General features: G+C 46.3%; 1 protein-coding gene and 1 long non-coding RNA gene across 5 annotated transcripts in view; one reads left to right on the top strand and one right to left on the bottom strand.

Annotated features, from left to right (window-relative positions):
• Nucleotides 1-16,896, bottom strand: part of SORCS2 (sortilin related VPS10 domain containing receptor 2) — a 1,363,792-nt gene that overhangs the window by 194,160 nt on the left and 1,152,736 nt on the right. For all 4 annotated transcript variants that reach the window (XM_063923915.1, XM_063923923.1, XM_063923934.1 and 1 more), the window contains one exon: nt 16,309-16,398. In XM_063923915.1, coding sequence (XP_063779985.1) covers nt 16,309-16,398 — 90 coding nt within the window. The remainder of the gene's footprint in view (nt 1-16,308; nt 16,399-16,896) is intronic.
• The window catches only part of LOC134928331 (uncharacterized), a 179,879-nt gene that overhangs the window by 47,752 nt on the left and 115,231 nt on the right, over nt 1-16,896 (top strand). The window lies entirely within an intron of this gene.

Raw genomic sequence — 16,896 nt, 5'->3', positions numbered from 1 at the left:
CTGCGGCTACAGACGACTTGAAGGACTCCAAGTTGTTGGACGTTGTCAGAGCCTTAAAAATATACATTTAAAGGACGGCTGGAGTCAGAAAATCTGACTCGCTGTTTATACTGTATGCACCCAACAAGTTGGGTGCACCTGCTTCTAAGCAGTCGATTGCTCGTTGGATTTGTAACAAAATTCAACTTGTACATTCTGTGGCAGGCCTGCCACAGCCTAAATCTGTTAAGGCCCATTCCGCAAGGAAGGTGGGCTCATCTTGGGCGGCTGCCCGAGGGGTCTCGGCATTACAACTCTGCCGAGCAGCTACGTGGTCAGGGGAGAACACGTTTGTAAATTTTTACAAATTTGATACCCTGGCAAAGGAGGACCTGGAGTTCTCTCATTCGGTGCTGCAGAGTCATCCGCACTCTCCCGCCCGTTTGGGAGCTTTGGTATAATCCCCATGGTCCTTTCAGGAACCCCAGCATCCACTTAGGACGATAGAGAAAATAAGAATTTACTTACCGATAATTCTATTTCTCGGAGTCCGTAGTGGATGCTGGGCGCCCATCCCAAGTGCGGATTATCTGCAATACTTGTACATAGTTATTGTTAACTAATTCGGGTTATTGTTTAGGAAGCCATCTTTCAGAGGCTCCTCTGTTATCATACTGTTAACTGGGTTTAGATCACAAGTTGTACGGTGTGATTGGTGTGGCTGGTATGAGTCTTACCCGGGATTCAAAATCCTCCCTTATTGTGTACGCTCGTCCGGGCACAGTACCTAACTGGAGTCTGGAGGAGGGTCATAGGGGGAGGAGCCAGTACACACCACCTGACCTGTAAAAGCTTTACTTTTGTGCCCTGTCTCCTGCGGAGCCGCTATTCCCCATGGTCCTTTCAGGAACCCCAGCATCCACTACGGACTCCGAGAAATAGAATTATCGGTAAGTAAATTCTTATTTTCTATGTGCGCCTGACAATTTAAATTGTACTTCTTTAGATTTTTATCGGCCTCCTCCATCTGTTTTCTCTACTTTCTATATATATAAGGTGACAGATTCAGCAGGTATTTTATCACTCGCGTAAGTCGTTTGGCTCTATGGTATCTCTGGCAAGAGAATTTACACTGCAGCATCAAAAGTTCTGTGTTTTCTAAAAACTTACAGCCAGCTGGACAAATGGATCCATAAAAGTAGCTTGATGCAGCGTAAATGGTACACTTTCATTAGCTTGGATATGCGTTATATATATATATATATATATATTTTGGCCATGTACGATGTATTTTCCAAAGGGGGAAGAAAGGAAAGCAAAAAATCACATAGGACCTCATTCAGACTTGGAGGTAAAAGCAAATAGCGGCCAGGGGTTGCAGGAAGCATGTAGATGCTGACAAAGTACAGTAAGGCATAATGTGGGTGTGACCAGTGGTGCCAAGAAAGCATACCTCCCAACTTTTCATACTTACAAAAAGGGACACATGCGCGGCGAAGCCGCGCGCGCTCCTGAAAAAGGGGCACGGCCTATGGAAAAGGGGGCGTGGCATCGCGGGAGGACCCGCGATCACTAGCCACACCCCATTTTCGTCACTGAGGGGGCATGCCCAGCGCTCTGTGAGCTGCTGGCATGCCCTCTCTCCCTCTGTCTGCACTGAATAGACGCTGCCCCCCCTCCACCGCGGGACACTGCGGCCCGCGGGTGGGACAGCGGGACAGTCCCTAAAAAACTGAACTGTCCCGCAAAAATCGGGACAGTTGGGAGGTATGAGAGAGGGAGGGAGAGGGTACAAATTACCCGAGCCCAGGTTTGATGGAGGGGCCCAGTGAGGGTCCAGTAGGGGCCCAGGCCCCCTCCCCCTTTCCTAGCAGCAGTAGCTGCAGCTCTTTTCCTCAGCCCAGCACACGCTGCTGTGTACTGGGCTGCAGTGTGGGCATGGAGGTGCTTAAAATACAATTTTTTACAGTATTTTTTCTAAGGGTACATGACCACACCTCCTGTGATTAGGCCACACCCCTTGAAAAGTACCTGGGCCCATCCCGGCTCCCGACTGCCCTGGGTGTGACACTAATTGCGATCAGATATGTGCCAGTTTGGAAGGACTGCACTTGCGGTTACTAAAACCATGGGTCAGGCTATCAGCTAAGGATGATGATGACGGTTGCAGGATGCTCCTGATTGGTAGAATGCATCCATATCACGTTGTCACACCCATTAATGCAATTAAAGTTTAAGTGCAGAAACGGTGATTTAAAATTAAGATTAAGCTGCACAAAAATAAAGCATGTTGTATATTCTGAGAAAGGTAAGGCTGTCTATCTGATTATTAGTGTTTACAAAAACTGTAAAGAGGTTTTGATTTTGACATAGTAATACTATGATATTAGCCACGTATGTATATAGACATATATAACTGTAAATGTTTCATTCATTTTTCTTTTTACTTTTTAAGAACTGAAATTTTGGTTGTGTATGTGGCAGACACAGTGGGGCAGATTCAGTTAAGCACGAGGTTCCGCGTGTGCATTAAGGAACGGTAAACATTGCTCGTTTTTGCTTGACTCGCTGTTGGGCGGGAGCAGACATACGCATATGCATACGCTTATGGAGACATATGCAGATATACGCAACTAAGATCTCCGTGTTATCTGATTATTATGTAGTGTTATTTCTCACTCAGTGTGCATTAGGGACAGCTATATGTTTTTCTCTTACTCAGAATTAACTCTCCCTTTTAGCACCTGAGTGACATCACAATCTGATTGAGCAGCTCACCATCATATGTGCATTGTATTTAGAGAGGCATGGATGGGTCAGCTCCGTCAGCATTAGGAGGGATTGCTGACTCCAGAGTGCCATTGGCAAAGTTAGGGGTGTCTCCAGGTAAGCTGGCTCTCAGATGCTGTAGGAGCCATTATCATGTGGCCTTACACTGGGCTATTAGACCCAGACATATTTGTCATTATTTATGGGGTGGGTTTGGGGTGCATTTTTCCCTGTGTTGGTATGGCTGGGCGGCTTCAGGTTGGCACTTCCTAACACTTTATTAACACTTTGTTTTTCCCTATCACATTGTATATATTTTTGTATTATTTTAATCACACCTCACTTACATAGCACTTATGTGCTTCTTATTAACCCTTACTAATTTTCACCTGTGTTCTGACCTGGGGTAGCCGACCTGTACCAGCATGATGGGGTCCCGCACCCCGAACCCACACCTAGTATTAGGGACCCCCAGTGACAGAGACGCCTTGCCGTTCGGCCTGGGGCCTTAGCCCTATATCTGCAGATATACGCAACTAAGATCTCTGTATTATCTGATTATTATGTAGTGTTATTTCTCACTCAGTGTGCATTAGGGATAGCTATATGTTTGTCTCTTACCCAGAATTACCCCTCCCTTTTAGCACCTGACTGACATCACAAGCTGATTGAGCAGCTTGCCAATAAACGGGAGCAGAGAGATCAAGGCTATCCTTTCTGACTAACCCATGTTGAGAACGGAATGTAGTTATGTGACCGGCGGTCTCACATTAATGACGGCTACATCCCGCCCCCCTCTAAATCCCAACAGTCGGCATGCCCACTAGCAGGAACTATTTCCACTCGTGGGTGTCCACGACACCCACAGAGTGGGAATAGAACCTGTGTCGATCACATTCCGCCGCTGGGATCCCGCAGTCGGTATGCTGACCGCCGGAATCCCCAGCCCGTTAAGAACACTTGAGCAACTTTGAGGCGAACTGAATCGGCCCAGTTCTTTTGTCTCCTACGATTTTCCTTATCATCAAGACAAATGCAGGTGGCTTACTTACTGTGGCTGGTATAAGTTATCTCCTTTATTCTAGTAATTGGTGTTTTGTTTTTATTTTTTTATCTTCAGGGTAAATTATAGATCAAGCAGTATTATCATACTTGTATGTGGTAAAGCCAGTAAAAAGCTGTTTTGTTTTGTTTTTATTTAATTTAGTTATATACGATATTCAGAATGGAGGAGGTGGATCTATTGATTTTAAAGGATAATGCTAGTTATGACATTGTTAGACAAATATGACCGTATGTATACAGTATATACCGCATGTATACAGTATATACCGCATGTATACAGTATATACCGCATGTATACAGTATATGCCGTTCTTTGTTCTCACAGCTAGTTACATAAACGTTATTTCTGCATTCAGTTCTCTACTTTCCGTATAATCACATTATCCTTCATTATTAGCACAGCTAATAGCATCATGAACACCATTTTAAAGTAGAAGCTTTGCATCTATTACCAAAAAATCTGGTGACTTGGGGGTATATACTGTAAACTAAAGAGCACATTTAGAAAAGAGGAGATGTTGCCCATAGCAACCTAATCAGATTCTGGCTATTATCTTCAGGAAGGTGCTAGATAATGATAGGTACTACTACAATCTGACTGGTTGCTATAGGTAACCACTACACATTTGAAAGCCCACATTTTTAGGTAATATATCCCCTGGGCTTTTCCAGATATGCATTTTTTCCCCCAGTAATTTGGAGAATCATGTCCATCATAATAAATTACATTAAAAAAAATATCTGTAGTTTCCAAATACTTCCTGTGCCATTCTAATCTTAATTAAATAGTTTAGCAGTGCTCCTCACAGTGGACCTTGTTCAGCATTAATTGCTGACCCGCCCCCGTTTGAGCCAGCCCGCCCCCACAACGTTGCCCCGCAAATGTCTCTGCCTTTCAGTCAGACAGAGGCGTCCACAATAGTAACATGCAATCGCATCTCCCTTATCCGAGTATTAACTTAGTATATATTCGGCAAGATGCGATCCCATCTCAGTAGCAACCCATTCTCAATAGGGTCCTGTGAGCATAGAATGAAATGCTCATTGAACACATCTAGGAGTAGAATATTTTCATTAAACAATTGTGTTCTTTTTGCTTTTAGATTTCAGAACTTGGTAACAGGTTTCTGTATAAAAGATCCCAAGCCTTTATAAAAAAACATAACATGTAGTAGCCTCTTGGTATTGTGTTACTCAGGGCTATCTTTTGAGCCGGAACACTCCAGAACGCCGTTCCTGAGGTCTTTTGTACAATTACATCATCAGGCGTTCTGGAACCTCCTGCGGCCCATCTGAAATGCCCCCTTGTGCAGCGCCTTCCCCAAGACTAGCCGAACAGGCAGTGGTGTTGACGCTGCCGCACCATATCTGACAGCGTATCCCGTAACTAGGTGTGTGCGAAGGGGGCACCGCACATAGCGCTGCAGGCTAGGGGGCACTGCTGGTAGCACTTGGCAATTACCTGTTTTAATTACTTTCACTTGCAGTTTTTTGAAGCCCAGCATCTCCTGACCACACCTGTCTCCTACACTGACCCCGTCTGTCGCTAATACCTATACAACATTCATGAACTCAACTTCAGATTTCTTTGTTATTCAGTCACACTGTCCTTTATTACATTTCAATATGCTGGCATATCCAGGATTCAAACCCATTGCCTGTGGCATTGCAGTCAGACAATCTATTCATTGAAATATCTGCCCTTGCATAGAAAGGCAGAGAATTCTAAGCTAGAGAATTCTATTTGAAGCTTACCTAGTACTTTGTGAAAAAATGACCAGCGTTTCAGCTAAGCAGATCTATGTAGTGTCTTCCACACTACATAGATCAGTTCGATTACTATGCTGATTTTTTTTTTTTTTTTGTACAAAGTACCAGTAGCTTTATATAGTGTTCATAGTGTTTATGCAGGATCAAATAGCTCAATGAGTAGGGTGTTTGATTAGAATTCAACTGGTTATAGGTTTGAATCCTGGGTAAGGCAGTATACAGCGGCTGTTGGCGGCACTCACGGCTCCATGCAAATAATGACTCAAAGCGGCCTAAAGTGCATCGACGTTTCAATGTTCATGATCAAACATTTTCATCAGGACAGGTTTGAATATAAACATTGAAACGTCTATGCACTTGAGTCATAATTTGCATGGAGCCGTGAGTGCAGCCAACAGCCGCTGTATGTACCTGGGAACTACCATTGTTACCTATGGAGGGCACCGGCCATTACAGAGATTTTTTTATGAATATGGAAAGGAGTGCAGCTGACTGCCTATGTATGTATGTATGTATATATACATAATGTGGAAAGGGGCATCATAGCATGGGCTTTCTCTGGGATCAATCTTGTCATGTCCCTTCCCAATGTGACATGCGCCTTATGTATCTACTGGAAAAATGGGCGGGGAGGGGGGTGACAATTCTCTCTCTGGCACAGGGCACCAAAAAGTCTAGTTACGCCTCTGCTATAGTACTGTGAAGAAACTCCAAAGAAGCTACCGCTCCCAGTAAACCTTGCCTGTCAGCAAGGGCGGCTGGGAGCGGTAGTTTCTTTTGAGTTTCTGCACAGTACTGCACACGCAAAACAAACTACTGCTCCCAGAAGCCATTGCTGCTGGACAGCAAGGGCTGCTTGAACTGGTGGTTTATTTTGAAATCCTTCTCTCCGTGTCGGCTAGCGATGTACAGCGACGAGCGATGCTTTGGATCTAGGAGTGTACTAGCTAGGGCACTTCTCCATCTCCTTCCTCTCCTCCCTGCTGGGCACAGACAGCGCCGCCGTCACTCTAGATGTATATACAGGTTGAGTATCCCTTATCCAAAATGCTTGGGACCAGAGGTATTTTGGATATCGCATTTTTCCGTATTTTGGAATAATTCCATACCATAATGAGATATCATGGTGATGGGACCCAAGTCTAAGCACAGAATGTATTTATGTTACATATACACCTTATACGCACTGTATACAAGGAAATACAGCGCTTAAATGGTCACATAAGCAAAAACAGGTAGCATGTAAAATCTTTGTTTTATTTAAAACATGGAGTAAAATTAAATTTAAAAAGTATATAAGATGGTTGAATCAAGTGCACATAGCTGGCAACTGCCACATAAATTCAAGTATAGATCAAGAAGGTGTTTTTCCTAGTGTCAAAGTCCTTGCAGAAGGTGGGTATTATATGGAACCTGTTCCTATGATAGTCCCCTTGAATATAGGACCCTAAATCCTATCCGTGAATTATAGTTACCACCAGCGTCCCTTGAGGTAATTAGGCGAATCTGCGTCCGCAAATGGCTGTTCCTCAGAGGGTGGTAGATGTAAGTCCTCCACGGTGTAGTATAGGTTCTTTTAAGGGTCCAGTTGTTGAAAAATCAATAGAGGGGGCTTGGTCCAGGTCCAATCCTTCCAAGGTCTAGGCAAACACACTGTCAGGCAAGTCCCACCAACGCGTTTCGTTGCTTGCATGCAAGCAACGAAACGCGTTGGTGGGACTTGCCTGACAGTGTGTTTGCCTAGACCTTGGAAGGATTGGACCTGGACCAAGCCCCCTCTATTGATTTTTCAACAACTGGACCCTTAAAAGAACCTATACTACACCGTGGAGGACTTACATCTACCACCCTCTGAGGAACAGCCATTTGCGGACGCAGATTCGCCTAATTACCTCAAGGGACGCTGGTGGTAACTATAATTCACGGATAGGATTTAGGGTCCTATATTCAAGGGGACTATCATAGGAACAGGTTCCATATAATACCCACCTTCTGCAAGGACTTTGACACTAGGAAAAACACCTTCTTGATCTATACTTGAATTTATGTGGCAGTTGCAGCTATGTGCACTTGATTCAACCATCTTATATACTTTTTAAATTTAATTTTACTCCATGTTTTAAATAAAACAAAGATTTTACATGCTACCTGTTTTTGCTTATGTGACCATTTAAGCGCTGTATTTCCTTGTATACATATTGTTTGGGGGTCTGACCAACCCCTTTTTGTATAGCTGCTGTGGAGAACCACCCATCTAGCGCCTGGGTATAGTAATACCTTTGGGTATTTCTTTTTCACCTTATACACACTGCCTGAATGTCACTTTAGCCAATATTTTTTCTAACTTTGTGCATTAAACAAAGTGTGTGTACATTCACACAATTCATTTATGTTTCTTATACACACAGCCCGAAGGTCATTTAATACAATATTTTTAATAACTTTGTGCATTAAACAAGGTTTGTGTACATTGAGCCATCAAAAAACAAAAGTTTCACTATCTCACTCTCACTCAAAAATAAGAATTTACTTACCGATAATTCTATTTCTCATAGTCCGTAGTGGATGCTGGGGACTCCGAAAGGACCATGGGGAATAGCGGCTCCGCAGGAGACTGGGCACAAAAGTAAAAAGCTTTAGGACTACCTGGTGTGCACTGGCTCCTCCCCCTATGACCCTCCTCCAAGCCTCAGTTAGGATACTGTGCCCGGACGAGCGTACACAATAAGGAAGGATTTTGAATCCCGGGTAAGACTCATACCAGCCACACCGTACAACTTGTGATCTGAACCCAGTTAACAGCATGATAACAGAAGTAGCCTCTGAAAAGATGGCTCACAACAACAATAACCCGATTTTTGTAACAATAACTATGTACAAGTAATGCAGACAATCCGCACTTGGGATGGGCGCCCAGCATCCACTACGGACTATGAGAAATAGAATTATCGGTAAGTAAATTCTTATTTTCTCTAACGTCCTAGTGGATGCTGGGGACTCCGAAAGGACCATGGGGATTATACCAAAGCTCCCAAACGGGCGGGAGAGTGCGGATGACTCTGCAGCACCGAATGAGAGAACTCCAGGTCCTCCTCAGCCAGGGTATCAAATTTGTAGAATTTAGCAAACGTGTTTGCCCCTGACCAAGTAGCTGCTCGGCAAAGTTGTAAAGCCGAGACCCCTCGGGCAGCCGCCCAAGATGAGCCCACTTTCCGTGTGGAATGGGCTTTTACAGATTTTGGCTGTGGCAGGCCTGCCACAGAATGTGCAAGCTGAATTGTACTACAAATCCAACGAGCAATCGTCTGCTTAGAAGCAGGAGCACCCAGCTTGTTGGGTGCATACAGGATAAACAGCGAGTCAGATTTTCTGACTCCAGCCGTCCTGGAAACATATATTTTCAGGGCCCTGACTACGTCCAGCAACTTGGAATCCTCCAAGTCCCTAGTAGCCGCAGGCACCACAATAGGCTGGTTCAAGTGAAATGCTGAAACCACCTTAGGGAGAAATTGAGGACGAGTCCTCAATTCTGCCCTGTCCGTATGAAAAATTAGGTAAGGGCTTTTATAGGATAAAGCCGCCAATTCTGAGACACGCCTGGCTGAAGCCAGGGCTAACAGCATTACCACTTTCCATGTGAGATATTTTAAGTCCACAGTGGTGAGTGGTTCAAACCAATGTGATTTTAGGAAACCCAAAACTACATTGAGATCCCAAGGTGCCACTGGAGGCACAAAAGGAGGCTGTATATGCAGTACTCCCTTGACAAACGTCTGAACTTCAGGAACAGAAGCTAGTTCTTTTTGGAAGAATATTGACAGGGCCGAAATTTGAACCTTAATGGACCCTAATTTGAGGCCCATAGACAGTCCTGTTTGCAGGAAATGCAGGAATCGACCCAGTTGAAATTCTTCCGTAGGGGCCTTCCTGGCCTCGCACCACGCAACATATTTACGCCAAATACGGTGATAATGTTGCACGGTTACATCCTTCCTTGCTTTGATCAGGGTAGGGATGACTTCATCCGGAATGCCTTTTTCCTTCAGGATCCGGCGTTCAACCGCCATGCCGTCAAACGCAGCCGCGGTAAGTCTTGGAACAGACATGGTCCCTGCTGGAGCAGGTCCTTTCTTAGAGGTAGAGGCCACGGGTCTTCCGTGAGCATCTCTTGAATTTCCGGGTACCAAGTCCTTCTTGGCCAATCCGGAGCCACGAGTATAGTCTTTACTCCTCTCCTTCTTATGATTCTCAGTACTTTTGGTATGAGAGGAAGAGGAGGGAACACATACACTGACTGGTACACCCACGGTGTTACCAGAGCGTCCACAGCTATTGCCTGAGGGTCCCTTGACCTGGCGCAATATCTGTCCAGTTTTTTGTTGAGGCGGGACGCCATCATGTCTACCTTTGGTTTTTCCCAACGGTTCACAATCATGTGGAAGACTTCTGGGTGAAGTCCCCACTCCCCCGGGTGAAGATCGTGTCTGCTGAGGAAGTCTGCTTCCCAGTTGTCCACTCCCGGAATGAACACTGCTGACAGTGCTATCACATGATTTTCCGCCCAGCGAAGAATCCTTGTCACTTCCGTCATTGCCCTCCTGCTTCTTGTGCCGCCCTGTCTGTTTACGTGGGCGACTGCCGTGATGTTGTCCGACTGGATCAACACCGGCTGACCCTGAAGCAGAGGTCTTGCCTGACTTAGGGCATTGTAAATGGCCCTTAGTTCCAGGATATTTATGTGAAGTGACGTTTCCATGCTTGACCACAAGCCCTGGAAATTTTTTCCCTGTGTGACTGCTCCCCAGCCTCTCAGGCTGGCATCCGTGGTCACCAGGACCCAATCCTGAATGCCGAATCTGCGGCCCTCTAGGAGATGAGCACTCTGTAACCACCACAGGAGAGACACCCTTGTCCTTGGAGACAGGGTTATCCGCTGATGCATTTGAAGATGCGATCCGGACCATTTGTCCAGCAGATCCCACTGAAAAGTTCTTGCGTGGAATCTGCCGAATGGAATCGCTTCGTAAGAAGCCACCATCTTTCCCAGGACCCTTGTGCATTGATGTACTGACACTTGTCCTGGTCTTAGGAGGTTCCTGACTAGGTCGGATAAATCCCTGGCTTTCTCTTCCGGGAGAAATACCTTTTTCTGTACTGTGTCCAGAATCATTCCTAGGAACAGCAGACGTGTCGTCGGAATCAGCTGCGATTTTGGAATATTTAGAATCCATCCGTGCTGTCGTAGTACTACTTGAGATAGTGCTACTCCGACCTCTAACTGTTCTCTGGACCTTGCCCTTATCAGGAGATCGTCCAAGTAAGGGATAATTAAGACGCCTTTTCTTCGAAGAAGAATCATCATTTCGGCCATTACCTTGGTAAAGACCCGGGGTGCCGTGGACAATCCAAACGGCAGCGTCTGAAACTGATAGTGACAGTTCTGTACCACAAATCTGAGGTACCCTTGGTGAGAAGGGCAAATTGGGACATGGAGGTAAGCATCCTTGATGTCCAGAGACACCATATAATCCCCTTCTTCCAGGTTCGCTATCACTGCTCTGAGTGACTCCATCTTGAACTTGAACCTTTTTATGTAAGTGTTCAAGGATTTCAGATTTAAAATGGGTCTCACCGAGCCGTCCGGCTTCGGTACCACAAACAGCGTGGAATAATACCCCTTTCCCTGTTGTAGGAGGGGTACCTTGATTATCACTTGCTGGGAATACAGCTTGTGAATGGCTTCCAATACAGCCTCCCTGTCGGGGGGAGACGTTGGTAAAGCAGACTTCAGGAACCGGCGAGGGGGAGACGTCTCGAATTCCAATTTGTACCCCTGAGATACTACCTGCAGGATCCAGGGGTCCACTTGCGAGTGAGCCACTGCGCGCTGAAATTCTTGAGACGGGCCCCCACCGTGCCTGAGTCCGCTTGTAAGGCCCCAGCGTCATGCTGAGGACTTGGCAGAAGCGGGGGAGGGCTTCTGTTCATGGGAAGAGGCTGTCTGCTGCAGTCTTTTTCCCCTTCCTCTGCCCCTGGGCAGATATGAGTGGCCTTTTGCCCGCTTGCCCTTATGGGGACGAAAGGACTGAGCCTGAAAAGACGGTATCTTTTTCTGCTGCGAGGTGACTTGGGGTAAAAAGGTGGATTTCCCAGCCGTTGCCGTGGCCACCAGGTCCGATAGACCGACCCCAAATAACTCCTCCCCTTTATACGGCAATACTTCCATATGCCGTTTGGAATCCGCATCCCCTGACCACTGTCGCGTCCATAATCCTCTTCTGGCAGAAATGGACATCGCACTTACTCTTGATGCCAGAGTGCAAATATCCCTCTGTGCATCTCGCATATATAGAAATGCATCCTTTAAATGCTCTATAGTCAATAATATATTGTCCCTGTCCAGGGTATCAATATTTTCAGTCAGGGAATCCGACCAAGCCACCCCAGCACTGCACATCCAGGCTGAGGCGATTGCTGGTCGCAGTATAATACCAGTATGTGTGTATATACTTTTTAGGATATTTTCCAGCTTCCTATCAGCTGGTTCCTTGAGGGCGGCTGTATCAGGAGACGGTAACGCCACTTGTTTTGATAAGCGTGTGAGCGCCTTATCTACCCTAGGGGGTGTTTCCCAACGTGCCCTAACCTCTGGCGGGAAAGGGTATAAAGCCAATAATTTTTTAGAAATTAGCAGTTTTTTATCAGGGGAAACCCACGCTTCATCACACACCTCATTTAATTCATCTGATTCGGGAAAAACTACGGGTAGTTTTTTCACACCCCACATAATACCCTTTTTTGTGGTACTTGTAGTATCAGAAATGTTCAAAACCTCCTTCATTGCCGTGATCATGTAACGTGTGGCCCTACTGGAAAATACGTTTGTTTCCTCACCGTCGACACTGGAGTCAGTGTCCGTGTCTGTGTCTGTATCGACCTGAGGTAACGGGCGCTTTAGAGCCCCTGACGGTGTTTGAGACGCCTGTACAGGTATTAACTGATTTTCCGGCTGTCTCATGTCGTCAACAGTCTTTTGTAAAGTGCTGACATTATCACGTAATTCTTTCCATAAGACCATCCAGTCAGGTGTCGACTCCCTAGGGGGTGATATCACTAACACAGGCAATTGCTCCGCCTCCACACCATTTTCCTCCTCATACATGTCGACACAACGTACCGACACACAGCACACACACAGGGAATGCTCTGATAGAGGACAGGACCCCACTAGCCCTTTGGGGAGACAGAGGGAGAGTTTGCCAGCACACACCAGAGCGCTATATATATACAGGGATAACCTTATATAAGTGTTTTTCCCTAATATAGCTGCTGTATATATTTATATGCCAATTTAGTGCCCCCCCTCTCTTGTTTTACCCTGTTTCTGTAGTGCAGGACTGCAGGGGAGAGTCAGGGAGCCTTCCTCCAACGGAGCTGTGAGGAAAAAATGGCGCCAGTGTGCTGAGGAGATAGGCTCCGCCCCCTTCTCGGCGGCCGTTCTCCCGCTTTTTTATGGAAAAATTGGCAGGGGTTAAATGCATCCATATAGCCCAGGAGCTATATGTGATGTATTTTTTTGCCAAAAAAGGTGTTTTATTGCGTCTCAGGGCGCCCCCCCCAGCGCCCTGCACCCTCAGTGACCGGAGTGTGAAGTGTGCTGAGAGCAATGGCGCACAGCTGCGGTGCTGTGCGCTACCTTATTGAAGACAGGAACGTCTTCTGCCGCCGATTTTTCCGGACCTCTTCACTCTTCTGGCTCTGTAAGGGGGCCGGCGGCGCGGCTCTGGGACCCATCCATGGCTGGGCCTGTGATCGTCCCTCTGGAGCTAATGTCCAGTAGCCTAAGAAGCCCAATCCACTCTGCACGCAGGTGAGTTCGCTTCTTCTCCCCTTAGTCCCTCGATGCAGTGAGCCTGTTGCCAGCAGGTCTCACTGAACATAAAAAACCTACTTTAAACTTTTACACTAAGCAGCTCAGGAGAGCCCCTTAGCCTGCACCCGTCTCGTTCGGGCACAAAAATCTAACTGAGGCTTGGAGGAGGGTCATAGGGGGAGGAGCCAGTGCACACCAGGTAGTCCTAAAGCTTTTTACTTTTGTGCCCAGTCTCCTGCGGAGCCGCTATTCCCCATGGTCCTTTCGGAGTCCCCAGCATCCACTAGGACGTTAGAGAAAAAGTCCGTATTTCGGAATATTCCGTATTTCGGATATTTGGATATGGGATACTCAACCTGTATCTGTACATACAGCGTGAGCTGCGGATCTGGTGCCAACCTAGATGCTTACTGCGGGTTGTACATGGGTTACATCTCCTAGGTGCCCAGAGTGGGGGCAGAGGGAGGATCACCGCTCCTAGGTGCTCTGGTTGGGGGGATGATATGTGGATTATTCTTCCTAGCTATTGTGATGCTTCTTGTGATGTAATAATAGCAGCTAGCAACTGGCTGGGACTATTGTGACGCGTTCTGTGATGTAATAATGTGCAGCTAGCACCTGGCTGGGACTATTGTGACGCGTTCTGTGATGTAATAATGTGCAGCTAGCACCTGGCTGGGACTATTGTGACGCGTTCTGTGATGTAATAATGGCAGTGCTGCTGGAATTGGTAGTTTACTTTGATATTCTTCACAGTACTGAAGTGTGGTGCGGTTCCGGGCACGGCAGTGTCAACACCACTGCCAGCTCTGCGATTCTCCAGGCAGGCGCTGCACAGGGAGCATATCAGGTAAAACAGTGGGCATTACTATGGGGCGTAATATGGTGTAAGGGGCATTACTGTGGGGGCATAAGATAGTGTTGGGTATTACTGTGGGAGCATAATGTGGTGTCGAGCATTACTGTGGGGGCTTAATATGGTGTTAGGCATTACTGTGGGATCGTAATATGGTGACAGACATTATTGTGGGGGCGTAATATAGTGTTGGGCATTAATGTGGGGGCGTAAACTAGTGTTGTGCATTATTGTAGGGGCGTAATATGGTGTCGGGCATTACTGTGGGGGCATAATATGGTGTCAGACATTACTGTGGGGGCGTAATATAGTGTTGGGCATTACTGTAGGGGCGTAAACTAGTGTTGGGCATTATTGTAGGGGCGTAATATGGTGTCGGGCATTATTATGGGGGCATAATATGGTGTTGGGCATTACTGTGAGGCATAATATTGCGTCGGGCATTACTGTGGGGGCATAATATGGTGTTGGGCATTACTGAGGGGGCTTAATGTGGTGTTGGGCATTACTTTGGGAGGTAATATGGTGTCGGACATTACTGTGGGGGCGTAAACTAGTGTCGGGCATTATTGTAGGGGCGTAATATGGTATCGGGCATTGCTGTGGGGGCATAATATGGTGTCGGGCATTACTGTGGGGACAAAATATGGTGTCAGACACTACTGTGGGGGTATAATATGGTGTCAGGCATTAATGTGGGGGTGTAATATGGTATGGGGAATTACTGTGGGGGGGGGCGTAATATGGTATAGGGCATTACTGTGGGGGCGTAATATGGTGTCGGGCATTACTGTGGGGGCGTAATATGGTATGGGGAATTACTGTGGTGGCGTAATATGGTATAGGGCATTAACTGTGGAGGCGTAATATGGTGTTGGCCACTACTGTGGAGGCATAATATTGTGTTAGGCATTACTGTGGAGGCATAATATGGTGTCGGCCATTACTGTGGGGGCATAATATGGTGTCGGGCATTACTGTGGGGGCATAATATGGTATTGAGTATTACTCTGGAGGTATAATATGGTGTCAGCCATTACTATGGAGGCATATTATGGTGTGAGGCATTACTGTGGGGGCATAATATGGTGTCAGGCATTAATGTGGAGGCATATTATGGTGTGAGGCATTACTGTGGGGGCATAATATGGTGTCAGGTATTACTGTGGGGGCATAATATGGTGTCAGGCATTACTGTGGGGGCATAATAGGGTGTCAGGCATTACTGTGGGGACATAATATGGTGTCAGGCATTACTGTGGGGGCATAATGTGATGTCTGGGACTTTACTGTGGAGGCATAACATGGTGCCGGGCATTACTGTGGGGACATAATATGGTGTCAGGTATTACTGTGGGGGCATAATATGGTTTCGGGCATTACTGTGGGGGCATAATATAGTGTCAGGCATTACTGTGGGGGCATAATGTGATGTCTGGGACTTTACTGTGGGGGCATAATATGGTGTCAGGCATTACTGTGGGGGCATAATATGGTATTGGGCATTACTGTGGGGACATAATATGGTGTCTGGGACTTTACTGTGGAGGCATAACATGGTGCCGGGCATTACTGTGGAGGCATAACATGGTGTCGGGCATAACTCTGGGGCCATAAAATGGTGTTAGGCATTACTGTGGGGGCATAATGTGGTGTCTGGGGCTTTACTGTGGAGGCATAACATGGTGCCGGGCATTACTGTGGGGGCATAATATGGTGTCGGGCATAACTCTGGGGCCATAATATGGTGTTGGGTATTACTGTGCGGTCATAATATGTCCTTTCCTTGTAAGACCACATGCTCTTTTGCAATGCTTTCCTTCTGCTTGCATTGTCCCTTTAAAACATTTATCCCAAATAGCTTAAACTGTGTTTTTAAAAAAAAAGTTTACTCACCAATTGGTGCCCCACCCCAGTAGTAGCTGCACCCACATCACCACCCACATCAGCCCCGCCCCCAGTTCCTGAATCTGAAAATAGCACTGGTGTTACTTACCTTTGGAAGCGCATATTTTGGAAGCTTCATTTGCACAAAGTCATTTCGGCGGTACGATACATAATATTTACTCTGGTTTCCTGCACTTGTCTGTAAAATAGAAGAGGAAATTGTTAAGTATTAGTACAATTTTGTATTTTTTTAAATAATAATAATAATAATAATATAATAATAGACAATGTTCAGTGCAGTTCATCATAATGTATACAAAGAAAAAATTACTAGTAATGATTGTTTGGTACACGGTGTACACAGGGCCGGTTCTAGCCCTTGTGGCGCCCTCGGCGAAAAATAGGGGTGTGGCTTCATACAGGGGCGTGGTCAGTTACGCCCCCTGTAGAGTTGTGCCCCCTGTACAGTAGTGGCGCTTACAAAAAAAAAAAAATGAATACTTACTAATACTATCCCCGCTCCTGAGTCCCGACCGCTGCAGACCTCCGCCGGCGCCGCTCCTCTCCTCTCCTCGGATCTATGGGAGAGACGTCATGACGTCTCTCCCATAGCACAGCATAGATAGATACTAGAGGTCAACTATGACCCCTAGCGTCTGTGCCAGTCCCATAATGCTGTGCGGTGAGTGATGATATC

The sequence above is a fragment of the Pseudophryne corroboree genome, chromosome 1, assembly GCF_028390025.1.
Source record: "Pseudophryne corroboree isolate aPseCor3 chromosome 1, aPseCor3.hap2, whole genome shotgun sequence".
Classification (NCBI taxonomy): Eukaryota; Metazoa; Chordata; class Amphibia; order Anura; family Myobatrachidae; genus Pseudophryne; species Pseudophryne corroboree.
The sequence above is the reverse complement of the archived record's forward strand: the minus strand, read 5'-3'. Positions and strand labels throughout refer to the sequence as shown.